The sequence below is a fragment of the Varanus komodoensis genome, unplaced genomic scaffold, assembly GCF_004798865.1.
Source record: "Varanus komodoensis strain SLA01 unplaced genomic scaffold, ASM479886v1 scaffold8, whole genome shotgun sequence".
In the NCBI taxonomy this organism is placed as follows: Eukaryota; Metazoa; Chordata; class Lepidosauria; order Squamata; family Varanidae; genus Varanus; species Varanus komodoensis.
This window is the reverse complement of record NW_025336481.1, coordinates 38,573,571-38,587,632: the sequence shown is the minus strand read 5'-3', so window position 1 is coordinate 38,587,632 and position 14,062 is coordinate 38,573,571. Positions and strand designations below refer to the sequence as shown.

Sequence of the window (14,062 nt, the reverse complement as noted above, 5' to 3'; positions counted from 1 at the left end):
CCAAGATGCTCTACTGAATTAGCTCATGAATCTGACATTTCCACCTGCCAGACGCCCATTGGTTGTGCCCAGCCACGTCATTGCCTGGTTAATGCCGTGATCCATTTCACTAAGTCTCCACTCTACATTAGATAACTGGCCCACTTACTTGAAGAAAGCACCTTTCAAAGACTATATATAATATAATCATTATATATTATATATACTGTTCTCAAAACATTATATATAATAATTTACATTGACATTGTTAAAAAATAGAGCTACTTCCTCATTTCAAACAATAATTTTATTTTATACTTTTTTCTATACTTTGTACTTTTTTCTATACTTTGTAGCAAATCTTTTATATTATTTTTTGCTGAATCGACTTTATAATAAACTTTCTTAAAGTACATTTTTCCCTTTCAAAATCAGGGCTCTTTTAATATTATCCCCCACCCAATACTGTGTGTTTTTCTTTTCTCTTCTTTAACGTTAACATACGAACCCCCCCTCCCTTTCCCCTCCTGTGATCTACACTGTTAGATGGTCAGATATTTTACGGTAATGATAGTATGCAGGAAAAAAAAAAAAAACCAAAGAAGAGGGGGAACTAATAAAAATAATAACAGTAAAAGAATTAAAAACTGAAAAGGCAGTGAAACGTGACAAGATGCCTCGACAGTTAAGTAAAGCTCAACTCTCAGCAAATGTAGCAGCATTCATTGGGTCGACCCTTTAGCTAAATCTCCCTTTTCCCTTTCTTGTGCCCTCCCCGCTTTCATTCGTCCTCCAGTTTCTCTCCCCCTCCACGCTTAAGGAGGGAGGCTTCAGTCTTTGAAGTGGAATGACCAAAAAATTCTCGTTCAACCAACCAACCACGAGAGTTTCCTAGGAAAGATGATCGTCTCTGTGTTAATTCACCATCGAATGCTTCTTCACACACGTGGCCAAGTTAAGGGGGATTCATTTCCGGTGCCTTCCCCCCTCCCCCGTTCTCGTTTCGATTCCTTTGCTCAACTCATCCTTTCTGCTGATGTTCCCCAGAAAAGCCCCTCTTCTGTTGCCGTGAGCAGTATAATCAATAGTATCATCATCATCATTATTACTATTATTATTACCTATTAACGCTTTATTAATATTCGGTGGTGGCTCAAAGCCGTTCCTGAGATTCTTTTTGCGCACAAAAAAAAGAGGGCTCAAGTTGACCTTGATCTGAAGAGAGGAATAAAGCTGAGGTCCGATTTTGGCTGTTGGTTGCTCACCGTTTGGTACCATTTGGCAAATCATCAGAACGCGAACAAAAGGGGACTGAGACGAGGGGCGAGAGAGACGCGCGTCGTGGCGAGGAGTGGCGGTCGTTTCTCTCCCTTTCCCCACCGTCCTTCCTTCAGATGGATGTTGGGGCAGCTTCCCGGAGAATTCACAACACTTTCCCTCCCCAGCACCCTCCCCCGCCCACCCGAAGACAAGGGACGGAGACTTTTCCTCTATAAATCCAGTTCCTGGAAAAAGAGAGAAGAAGCGGTGGGAAGTGGAGGCGGCAGGATGGGGCGGGGTGGAATCGTGTCGTGTGGATGCGTATGCTCTCTACACGAAGCAAAAGTAAGTCGCCAGCGTGGCCGAGAGAGCCAGCAGCAGCAGCAGGAGGGAAGCGGAGGCCGCCACGGACGAAGCTGCCCCCTTCGTTTTGCTGCAGAGGACGAACAAATTGCCTTCGTAGTCGAGCTTTTTGGATTTCTCTTTCAGTTTTTCCCAGACGTCTGTCACCCCTTCTTGGCAATCCGTGAGGGCTGTGAGGGTGCAGGCGTGGAAATCGTCCCAGTACCTAAGGAAAGGGTGGGGAGGGAGACACAGGACAGAAGCCGGTCAGGAATGCTTGCTTCCCCGAGGGCTTTCCCCTCCCTCCGCCGGCTGATCTCGAAAAGGACAGGTGGAGGTGGCCGCAGGTCCAGCTTTCCCGTCAGAGAGGCCCTGTCTCGCCTGCTCGCTGGTCAGGATCCCAGCCAGCCATGCCCCGTCCCCGCGGTTCCATTCCGTTCCCTTGCTGCCCTCCCGCAGTCATCAGCCGGCAGCCCTCGCACACTGTGCGTGCTTAGCGCTCATTGGACCGCTCGGGTCCCCTCCTCCTCAGCTGCCCCCCTCACAGAGACTATTCGTAAAATCCTGGAGATCCCTGAAACCTGCTCATCCCAGCCTCTTGTCTATCCATGGTGCCCTTTTGAGCATACAAGGATTCACTTTCAGAAAAAGAGTTGATGCCTTCCCTAAACAAAAGTGTTGGATTACAGCTCCCACCATCCCCAGTCTATGCTGGCTGCAAAACGGTCCAACATGTCTAGAGGGCACAGGTTTAATGGATGCCCCCCTTCCATAAACCAGTCAGATGCCTTTAAGGAGCAATCCTATGTTGGGAATTGTAGTTCTGCCTAAACTTGCATAGGGGTTCCTTAAATCAGACAGTATATTTTCAATCAGATTTTAAAATATAAATTGAGAAGCATTCTGAGTCCAGTGTGAGGACAAGTGCTCCTAAGATAAAGTTTCTTAGGGCACAGGTGTGCATAGTTTTGCCTGCTGGGTGGTGCAGAGTTGTAGCAAATGAAAGGAAGGAAGGAAAAGGTTTCTTTCTTGCTTCAGAAGTATAGATGTTGCATGCAAATATAACTGATGAAACTCAGATGATCAATCTACAACACTGTTCTAAGTTACAGCCCCATTTATATGGGAACATATCAAGGATAGTTCTATAGGTTTTTTGCCAAGGTAAGTGTACATAGCAGCATTCCCTAACCAGATGCCCCTCGGATGTGTTGGGCTATAACTCCCATCATCCCCAAAGAGCATGACCATTCAAGCTGTGCTGTCTGGGAATGGTGGGACTTGTAATCTAACACATCTGAAGAAATGACTAGCCCAGTATGTTACTTCCTCCTCGGTGCCTGCTACTGAGCATATACTAAGAGTATATGCTAGGGAAGAGGGAGGTCTACCTTAGCCCAGCATCCAATTTCCCAAAGAGATCTTTTAAACTAGACATGTCAAGGTCTGACCATCTGTGTACAAAGCACTGATGAATTATGGGCATTTCCTACCCAGGGATATTTCCCCCACCCGCCCACCCACACTATTACAAGTTTTTTAGGAGAAGAGTTAGCTGTGAATATATAGAGGTGATAGAAAAACATTTTGATGGTGCCCAAGGTATTTCTGCACAGTGCTGATTTCAGGAAATGTGAGGTGTTTGGAAATCTCTGCTCTAAGCTGTGATGGCCTTCCCCTCTGAAATGGCAGTGGAAAGTTATGATTACTCGGGTGTGAAGGGAATGCACTTGGCACATGTTCAAAGGACATTCTTCTCCATTATTTCCCATCTTCGAGGACTGAGCTTATTAGTTCAGAAACGCAGGTCACAGGCTTTAATTATGCCTTAATTATACCTCCAAGGTGTTGGAGGGCTGAAGAAACCCAGGTTCAAAAGCACATTCAGATATGAAGCTCACTGGATTATGCTGTGCAAGTCACTAGCTCTCAGAGTAGCCTTCCTTGCAAGGTTGTTGTGAGGGATAGGGAGCCACACAAGCACTCCTGATCTCTCTGGTAGAACAATGTAACGTAAATGCAGAAATATAAACACACAGTTTCTTCCTTTCTTTCCATTTAGCAGATACTGGAGCTGAATCCAGTTACTGAAAATAGCTGCTGGATCTGAGCCCTAGAAAGCTTGGACTATAGTGGCTGCTATTTTTCGCATTACTTTTGGAACAAAAGATCACAAACCCCTCACTGTCAATGTTAAATTCTCTCCCTCCCTCCCTCTCTCTGTGTTTGTGTGCGAAACAAGGCAAAGAGGGAGTCAAACACGGTAGTAGAAAATACAAATAATGGGAGGCCCTAAAATAAGAAAAAGTGGCCTCTAAAATAATGCGGCACTATAACAATGCAGTTGCACAGAGAAAGTCAAGTGCAGCAAAATGCCGTTCTATCAAGTAAGATACAGGTATAACATCTGCACAATAACAAGACATGACACAAATGCAAGCAATTACAGGCAATCCATAAACCTTCAGCCCAGTAATGCAGTCACATAGCTCCCTGGGAGACTAGTCAGAAAATGCATTAAATGAAAACTTAGGCATGAGCATCAGTAGCGCTCGGAAGGTCTCTGATATAGAAAAATGCCATTTATTTTCTAGCAGTCTCTACCAGGTATGTGCCCCATTTATTAACACTTGAGCAGACTGCTTTAACATGTCCAATAATGGTGCTAGCAATTCCTTTCTCCCAACCAAGCCTGGCTACTCCTTCATGAAACCCTGGTAGCTCCTTTCCCCTTTGGTGCAAATGGACATCTTGGGCCTTCAGTACTTGACACTACAGTACTTGGAAGTCCAAGCTCAGTCAATGGAAGTTCCTCCTAAGCCATTGTGTCCAAACTCCAGCAAGAGGAAAAGGCTGGAGGATTTGGAAGCAGTTGAAGGCATAGCACTGAGTATCTTAGCGGTCTAGTTGCGTTTGGCCTCATTCACACTGCAGAGCTATTGCTTCAGTGCCTCTGTTTTGGTCTGCTTTGGTGAGCTTTATGATGGAAGATGATCTGCTGCTTCTTATTTTGGAGGGACTAGATATTAAACAATTCTTAGGATGCCTGTGGGAAGCATGTGATCAGTTTGTACTGTAAGCTGCATCCATGGCACAGAGAGGCAGAACTTTTCAATGCCTGGAGGTGTGAATAGCCAAACCCAATAAATGAATATTAAACATGAATAGCATTGACCAAGGGCTTCCTAGGAGCCTGCATTCACCATGGTTCAGCCCTAGAATCTCCTTTCAATTCCAAGGCTGATCCCTGGAAATGTGGCATTAATAATAATGTGCCTCTCTCCATCAATTGGTGGCTTCTTGTAAGTTGTATAAACACTCTGTGTGGTCTGATGCCAAGATATCTCACCAGCACATAATTATGATCCACATGCTCTTTCCTGTGACTGGTGCTATTCAGTTGTCCTTTTCACTTCACTTAGCCCTGGGTACATGCAATCTCAACTTCTCAGGGGTGGCCCTACCATGAGGCAAAGTGTAGCAGCTGCTTCAGCCAGATGGTTTTGGATGTCCAACAATTTGTTGGAGATCTATGTATAATTGTCTTTTTACAGCCAGGCTGAGAAAGAGGCACCAGTGGGAACTTCTGCCTCAGGTTCCAAACAGCATAACCTGCCTTGGAGCACTTACCATGGAACACTGGGCAGCAGGGACAGAGGGAAGGCATGTCTGCCTCCGAGAACCATCTGGCTTGTGGCAGCACGGGTGCTTCCTTTGTGGAACTAGTCCATGCCTGCACACCTGACTCCAGCTCGGATGGCCATCTCCCATTTTTGTAGCAGGACTGATAATAATGCTAATAATTTATACCATTTTTATGTTTTAATTTTTTAAATGGCTCTAAAGCAACCAGAGAACTTCAGCTGTTGGGTGGTATAAAATGAAAGAACGAAAGAGTCCTGCTCTAGCTTCAGTACAGAATTCTAGTCACAGAAGAGAGCCACATATGCGAATGCAGGCAAGCACAGGAGTCTTCCCCAACCTAGTGCCCTCCGGATGTGTCAGACTACAACTGCCATCATTCCTGACTAACACCATTGACTGTGCTGGCTGGGAATACTGGGAGTTGCAGCCTGACACATCTGAAGGTTGAGGAAGGCTAGCCTGCATTGGCTGTTATGTCTTCTCTTACTTCACCTCAAATAATTTAAACAAACATAATTTAAACAATAATTTAAACAAACATAATTTAAACAGACAAACAAAATATCAAATAAACCCCTAAGTCATCTATTAGGCTTGGCTTAGTGATGGTTCTGGGTGTTTTGAAACAGATTGTGGCGCTGCTCCACATCCTAACTTAGGAGAGCTCTGAAATGGTTACGGAGTCCAATGCAGAACTGCATTTGTAATAAATAATGAGGCATGGAGATGGCAAGAAGGCTGAGAGGGCGCCTCTCCTGCTGTGTTTCTGCTGTAATTGCGTCTCCCAAAGGAAAACTAAATCTTATTTCAACACACATAAGAGCAAGCGAGCAAGAGCAGAGAAGGAGCGGCAGCATGCAGGGGTGATGGGGAGAAAGGATGTGTTATCCAGTATGCTGCAAGGAACTCAGCCCAGGATCTGGGTCAAGGCCTCCTCGTTTGGTCTCCCCGAAAAATGAAGCATATTTTGCTTCTTCCTCACATGAGGCATGCTGCAGCTCTTGTAGCTCACCAGTTGTATATTCCACTAGGATGCCAGGCAGACATTTTTCTTTTTTCCGGGGGAAACAATGGAGGTTTCCAATATCAGGGCAAAAGCGGGAGATGGGAGCAGGCAGGGGGTTCTTTCCACACTTTAGCAAATGTATTCTCTGCTCATGCATATTATTATTATTATTATTATTATTATTATTATTATTATTATTACTACTACTACTACTACTACTACTACTACCACCACCACCACCAGGGGGTAGTTTGTATTTATTAGGTTTCACACAGAGGATGTTTAGGTTTTTGTTTCCCATCCCTCTCTACCAGCATGCTGTTGTCCAAATCCAAAGGCAAAGATCTAGCAGAAATGCAAGGAAATCAAAGGAAGGGTTTCTAGGAAACAACTCGAAAACAAGACAGAAATTCTCACTACCACATTTATGTGTATGGTGTGTGTGAGGAGGGAGAAACAGATGAAGATTTCTATTTAACGTTTTTGTGCTTGCACTTGTTCAAAAAATGCTGGCATTCTCAATTTTAAAAACACAAGCAAACTCAAATCAGTAATACCGTCTTGATGCAACCCACTTCTAAACACAGCTATTTTAATGGGACTGGCAGCCAAATGAATGGATTTTGCATTAAGGTGTGAAAGTGTAGCAGCCAGATTCACTCCCTGGATTCAAACTGATTGGTATCTGGAACTTCAGTGCTTTTAATGAGGAATTCTGCTTTCAACAGAATTTATTTCCAGCTAAGTACAGTAGGCTTAGGTTCATCCCAATACACACTGGACAGATTGCATTGAGATTTGAACACTAAAGTCCTAAACATGTTTACAGTTCAGTTCTACACAGGAAGGCTTACCCAGAAGTAAATCCCAGCAATTCCAATGGGTGCATTTGATGCCAAATAAATTTGTTGGAAGATTGCAGCTTTGGCATTGGAAGTATTTGGAATCTGCTTCAAGGTTAACAAGTTGTATTTGGAAATAAGTCCAACTGAAATCAGAGGGACTTGTTTCCAAGTAAACATAAAACACTTTTGGCCATACATCAGCTTTTCATCTGAATATTGGATTGGATTAGTACAATCCATTTCAAAGTCATTTGCACAGAATTACATTTTATTGTTCTCAATCCAATCCTCTCGCATATTTGGAATTACAGGCTTTTAAGTCTGCCTAGCATATGTGGCACTTTTGCCAATTCAGCCTATAGACCAAGTCAGCATTTCAGAGTTAAAATTGGGCTGTCCCTCTCAAAATGTGTAATATCCCATCAGTTTAAGGCAAACACAATGACTTCTATTCACTTTAGAGCAAACTGCTTCAGAAATGGTTTGTGGCTTGCAGGACCACATCAAAGTGCTCAATTGCAATGCAAACCCTTTGAATGGCTTCATTTTGAATGCCCTGAAAAGTCACATTGGATGCAAAGGGTTCAAATCCACATAAGGGGAAGTGCAGGGGAGAGAAATCCCAAGATATTGCTCTGCCACACCACCATGCCCTGCTATTCAATTCAATAGGGACAGCGTTACATTATAAACACAAGCAGAGCACATGTCACAACACATGGCAGAGGCAGAAATTGTATTGAAATGAAAGTGCCCCGTGATGCCACGTTGCAATATTACATCCCATTCAAAGGCATTATCAGTGCTCAAGAAGCGTTTTAAAGCATTATTGATCCCCCTTGACTCATTTTGGGGAGCTATTTCCTACTGCTACCTTCAATGAGCTATTGGGAAAATAGGATAAATCCAGTTTGACAGAAAAACTTCCCAATGGACTGCAGAGAAAAGGGGACAGAGAAAATGAAGCAAGCCACCTTCAAGTCTGTTGGATGCCTTGTTCTTAGTGATCCATGCATTAAAAGCCACCATTTCAAAAGAGGAAAAGTCAGTGATTTTGATGGAGGGATGCATTTGACTATCCATGGGCAAGAAGGACCATTAATATTATCCAGTCAGTTAATTTTTAAAGCCCCCACATAAGAAAAAGAAGGAAATAAAAGAATCACCATACAACAATTTCCTAATTGTAACAGAGTTCTGTGAATGCAACTCGGGGGCATTCGGGTTTTTTCTTGACTTTAAAAGAAATGTGAACTGCATGCACGATCACATATATTGGGAAACAAAGCCCACTGACACACTCATTTGCAATTCCAGGTTTAGCACTGGGGAACTGAATGTAGATCTTTCCATCTACTTTAATAAGATGAAGTCTGCATTCAAGTGTTCTTGCTGGCTTTTTATGACTATGCTTAACTTAGCATTTCAGTCTGCTTGGAATGAAACTTGTGGAGTGTGGGCAAACCACATACAAAATAACTGCTATTCTGGGGAGCTGGTAACTCATGTGGCATCAGGTCGATGCTACAGCAGTATGGAGAGTCCTAATTCAAGCCAAATGCAATTAGAAAAAGAAAAAGAGACCCTATAGGTACATTATAAAGGGCAGAAGCTTGAGTGACCATGAGCCGGCATAACAACGAAAAACTGAACCTACCGGCATATTGTTTCAAGATTTCTCTTGTCGTCCAGGTCTTGCGGATAGTTGGCAATGTTATGGCCCATCTTGAGCACACAGTCCGAGAAGCCCTTAAAGACCGCATCGCACTTGCCCGCTGCTCTGACTGCTTGCACCAGGTATGCTGGGGAACAGATCAGCACCAAATCAGCCGGACAGCTCCTAGCAAGGTAAACCGCACGTAATGCCCAACCCTGGTTTGACTTGAGAAAACGGTGTGATCGACGGGACTTTCTGTCCGCACCAGGCACTCATGTGCATCCAAACTGTAACAGGGTCGGGATCCGCTCTGCCTTCAGCTAGGCTTACCCTACAAAAACCATTCGCACCCCACTTTTTGAGAAGTGGGATGGAAAACATTTTAAATGAAACAATGTCACCTCAATTCACAGAGAGATCGTCCTATCTTTGGTTGTTCTTCTTAAAGTGTCCCATACATAAATAAATTAGTAAATTAAAAATAATAATAATTCTCCATTTCATGCCATTTTGCGCTTAAGCATTGTCTTATTTTTATTGTTATATTTCTTCGGAAAGATATAAAATTTGGAATTATTTTTTCAGTGCAGGCTGTAACATTTTTTTTCTTTTGTTTCATTTAATTAAAAAACAAAAGCAAAATGAAAACTTCGAGAAAATGTCAGAAATGCTAAATTCATTTCAGCAAACGATTTAGAAACATTTAATGATTGCTATGGTTAACCCTTAAGTCTGTTGCGCCCATCTGCAAAGACGGAGGAGGGTGAAATTCTAGGATGACTCCCCCCCCCCCCATGTGTGTGTGTTTATAAAAGCCCATTTCAGAAAACTAGAGTTGCAGTGAATTTGTCCATAAGAGTTGGATAAAAAGGAAGAAAGGAAAGAAAGTCTGAATTACAAATCGTGAGACACAGAGGTGGGGGGTCTTCGCGTCTACAGTTTGCTTCCCACGTACATCTCCCCGCGGCCCCCGCGTTGCAGCGAGCGGACTCGGTTAGCGACTGGCTCCGGAGGGCCCGCCTCCTTTGGAAGGCGATGCAGTGCGATCGCCCTCACGAAAAGTTACTCACATGAAAATCCCTGAATGTGCAACTTGCCTAAGTGAGAAGCTAAAGAGCGGCTGGCGTGTTCTGTGCATGCTTAATCCCTTCCCTGTGGTCTCTCTTCCTCCTCCTCCTCCACGAGGGACCCACCCAGGTTCTCCCACTGAATGCAGAAGAAAAGCATCGGCTGGGCTTCCCCCGCCCCACTGAATCTCCTCACCAGTCGCCTTCCCGTGTTCCCCGCCGCCCCGGCAGCGCCTGTGCTGCCGTCCCTATCGGCCACACGCATAAGCGGCGCTTGTTCTCCAGCTACCCATTCCTGCCTCTCGCAGTGAAAACCCCAAGCCGCTAGGAAGGATCTGCAGGAAGACTGGAACCAGTACGGTCCTCCCTCCCCCGCATTTCCCATCGGGAAGGCGGGCTTCCAGACCTCTCTTTCGGGTGCAGCCTCCATCAAAGTCCAGGGGAAACTCCCATTCATTTGAATGGCTTTGTTCTTCCTTCCACATTTCCCCAAAGACTAAGGTGTTGTCGCCCAAACCGTGAAAGGGAAGGGAGAAAAGCGGTTTGATCAAAATGGATCTGGTTTGCTGTGGAAGTGAAATCCCACCCCCGCCCCCACCCCCCGCCGTGCGTGTGTGTGTGTGTGTGTGTGTGCGCGCGCGCGCGCGCTTGTATGTGAGAGAGAGACACAGAGAGAAATTGTGCTATTTTGGCTGGCGTGTTGGCCAATTGATTCCATTGCTCAAATACACAAATGCTCTAATACAACCAGCAGCCGCAGCTCCCACGTCTCTGGCTTTGCAAAAGCAGGTGGATGGATAGAGAGCAACATACGGGGAATTTATCCCTATCAATCCTGCAGCAAATGAAAGGGAATTAGCGACTTGTTGGTTTAATTGATCACTGGCTTGATCCCGAGCAAACCCTTCGCTACTGCTCACATCCGCGCTCTCCTCCCCTCCCCCCCCCCCCGCCTCGCCTCGCCTCGCCTCGCCTCGGCAACCTTCAGCAGCGACCGGGGAAGGGAAAGTGTCCACTTTCTTCCAACAGGCCAGTGCGCTTGCCCAGCCTCGGGGACATACAGTAGAGACCGGGCTTGCAACTGGAAGCGGGACGTTTTGTATTCAACTGCGCTCGAGAATTCCGACGTGAACGCTTCGGCTGGCTGAGAATGCGCGCCTGTTTAAAGTGGAACGGGGAAGGAGGGTTCCGTCGCAAAATAAAAGGTCTCCTCCCCCAAAATCTAATGCGGGCAGATCACTCCCCCCCCCGCCCCGCGCTATATTGTTAACCTGATTTAGCAACCTCCCCCTTTCTTCTCTAACCCACTCCCCAGCACGTCAAAACACGCAGAGGCTGTCGAGATTGGCTACCATACGGAACCTACAAACAAATAACAGACACGGAAGACGATCCCTGAAGTAAAAGCGTGTCCTATAAAAAGGCGCGCTTCAAAACCGCCCAGGCTTGTCGGAAACGCTGTGCCGAAGCAGGCACGTTCCTAAAGGGAAGTCTCCGGGCCGCGGCTCCTCTTCCCTCCCGCCCCTTTCACGCTTTGGTGCAAAGGGTGGGGGGTGGCGAGGAGGATGAAGATGAGAGGAGTGCTAAAAATAAGCGCCTCTCCCACCTGTTCAGGTGACCTGGCCAGCGCTGCCAGAGGAAGAGAAGGGCCGTCCCAGGAAACGGGCTGAGCTGCCGGAGCGCCCCAGAGACGCTCCTCGCAGCGCTCAGAGACGCGCCTTTGTGCCTCGCTCCTTCCCGCATCACACGGCCAGCCACCTGCGCGGTGAAAAGGTGACAAAACCTCATTCACGGTAGCGCACACTCGCGCGCGCCCGAGGCCGCGCGCGCGCGCGCCCGGGCGCACACACACGCACACACGCTCGCACATGCACATGCACACACACGTGATTCCCCCTCTTTTAGCTGGTGATTTTTGAATAGCGCTTAAGAACGCGTAGATAGGAAGAATTGTGTGTGTCAGTCTGCATGCACTCTCTCTCTCTCTCTCTCTCTCTCTCTCTCTCTCTCTCTCTCCCCCCTTTCGTCCTATTTTCAAACAGCTTCCGTTCCCGCAGTCCTTATTTCCTCCCCCTTCTCTTCCAACAACCTTGTTTGCCCCTATTCCGGACACATTCCAGCCACATTAGTGGAAAGAAACGCATGCATTTTGATGGGGAAAAGCAATCATGGGGGATTGCTCGTTTCCAACCCAAATAATCCAGAAACTGCAGAACATTTCGCCCGCGCCCATGATCTCCAGATGTTTAAAAATCCACAACAACAGTGCAACCGTGCTGGCCAAGCCCTTGAAAAAAAGCTTTTGAAGGTAAATAAACTGGAACCGAACGAGCTGAAGAATTTTAGCAGGGCTTAATGATCAGTGTGTGTCATCAGTCCCTCTTGATGCCCTTCATTAGTATGCCCGTCTTCCATCCCAATTTAACCTTCCCAGTTTCAGCATTATCGGTGTAAGAAAGCACTTGGATGCAAAGCGTGAAAGAAACAAAAGGGCAAATTCATTTCGAGGACAGTCCCGCTTCTCTCGCAAAAGAATTACCTCGGCTCACAGAAGCAGAACCAGAGCTAATGTCTAAATCTAAGATGCACACCTTTATTTCATACAACTGAAATTCCGGCATAGTCAGGGCACAACCGGGGTCGGGAATCGGGGAGGGGAGCGTTATCCCCCCCCCCCCCAGTCCCGGGATGGTGCTGGGAACCATGCGGCTGTTTGCCCAGTTCTCATTTTCACTGCAAGGGCCGATCATGCCTCTGCCGTATTATTATTTTAGATTGTAAAGGTGTCTGTGATTCTCGCGTCTCCCCTCTCCGCCCTAACCACCTCTGTTCTCAGAATGCTGCAGGGACTTGAAGATTTGGGACAGGAAGCCTCTGGGGTGATGGGGGTAAAGCATTTCCAAAAGGATGTTTCGTTCTTTAAACCGACCTCCTTGACAAAACGCTAGAAGGACAGTCTTCTTATGAAGGTCCCAAGCAAATTTGCCTTTTTTTCTTTTTTAAATCACAGAGGTAAAGTAGGCTTCACCCATAAATTTACTCAAAGCAGAACCAAAGTGGTGTTAACTTCAAAGGAGCCTCTTCCTTGCCTTAAACTCTCAGCAAAAGAAACCTCAAATCATATCAGAGAAAACCAGGAACAGCTCAAGCCCCCAGCCACCAGTGTAGAAAGAAAACGGGCTATTTTTAGCAGCCCCCCAAAACCGTTCCCTATTATTATTATTATTCATAATTTTAGTAAGACTTTTAGTGAAACAGACACGGAAGACCAGACCCAGCTTCGCCCAATTTGCTTGCCTTTTCCCTCCCTCATACTCTTTTAATCCAACACAAAATGCTTCCTCCTCGTCCTACAATATTCCTTATGAAACGACTGCAGTTGGGACAGAAACTTCAAACTGCCTCGAATGGGTCTTGTCTTTTGTTTTGCAAATCAGCATCCCAGATTGACAGACTAGTTATTCTGCATTTCTTTTCCCCTGTCTCCCCACACCTCCTTTCTTCTTATCTCTCCGAAGTCGGAGAAACACACACACACCTTGATCTTTTGAATGAACCGGCAAATCCAGAATTAGACTGGATTTCTAAAAGAAAAAAAGAAGAGTCCATTTTACAGACAAGTCTACTTCATGCCTACAAAGAAAGCCGCATATTGCACAGCCCTGTTACCGACTAATGACAATCATTTACCATCGCTGTAGTCATTACTGGTTGGTGTGCGTGCTGTTTTTTCTTTCCTTTTCCTTTTGCATGCATACAACGATGCATTAAAGACAACAACCCCCAAACGCGTGTCCCCCCCGGAAATCTCCAGCCTGCTCCCATAAGAAGGCGTGCGTCCACTTACCTAGTTGTACTGCAAGGACCAGAGAAATGTATCTGCCGTTCAACTTAAGTCCCATCCTATAATTAGTACAACCATTTGCGATTGCAGATCTTGGTATTTCTTTCTCTCTCTTGTTCCTAAAGTGTGAGTTGGGGAAATGTTGGGGGCTGCTGCACACCAGGCATTGCCAACAAGTTCCGAGCAAACCGGGAGACTTTCTTCTTCTTCTTGGCGTGCGCACACACACGCATACGCACACCCCAGCTGGAGGGACGGCTGGAGAAGGAGAGATGGGGGGGGGAGGGCGGCGAAATAGAAAGAGAAGGCAGGGAATGGTTCACTCCATTAGGAGGGGGCGGAGGAAGTACAGCCTCACGCCCACAGCAGCCCTGACGTGGGGCATGACTCTGAGTGATTTTTTAAAAAATGTTTTTG

At 46.0% G+C, this 14,062-nt stretch overlaps 1 protein-coding gene across 1 annotated transcript; it reads right to left on the bottom strand.

Annotated features, from left to right (window-relative positions):
• Positions 1 to 1,569: 1,569 nt before the first annotated feature.
• Positions 1,570 to 13,718, bottom strand: NRN1 (neuritin 1). The gene is made up of 3 exons (XM_044455223.1): positions 13,649 to 13,718; positions 8,735 to 8,879; positions 1,570 to 1,807 (listed from the first exon to the last, which is right to left on the bottom strand). The coding sequence occupies exons 1-3, from the start codon at positions 13,701 to 13,703 to the stop codon at positions 1,570 to 1,572; spliced, it is 438 nt and encodes a 145-aa protein (XP_044311158.1). The 5' UTR covers positions 13,704 to 13,718.
• Positions 13,719 to 14,062: the final 344 nt, after the last annotated feature.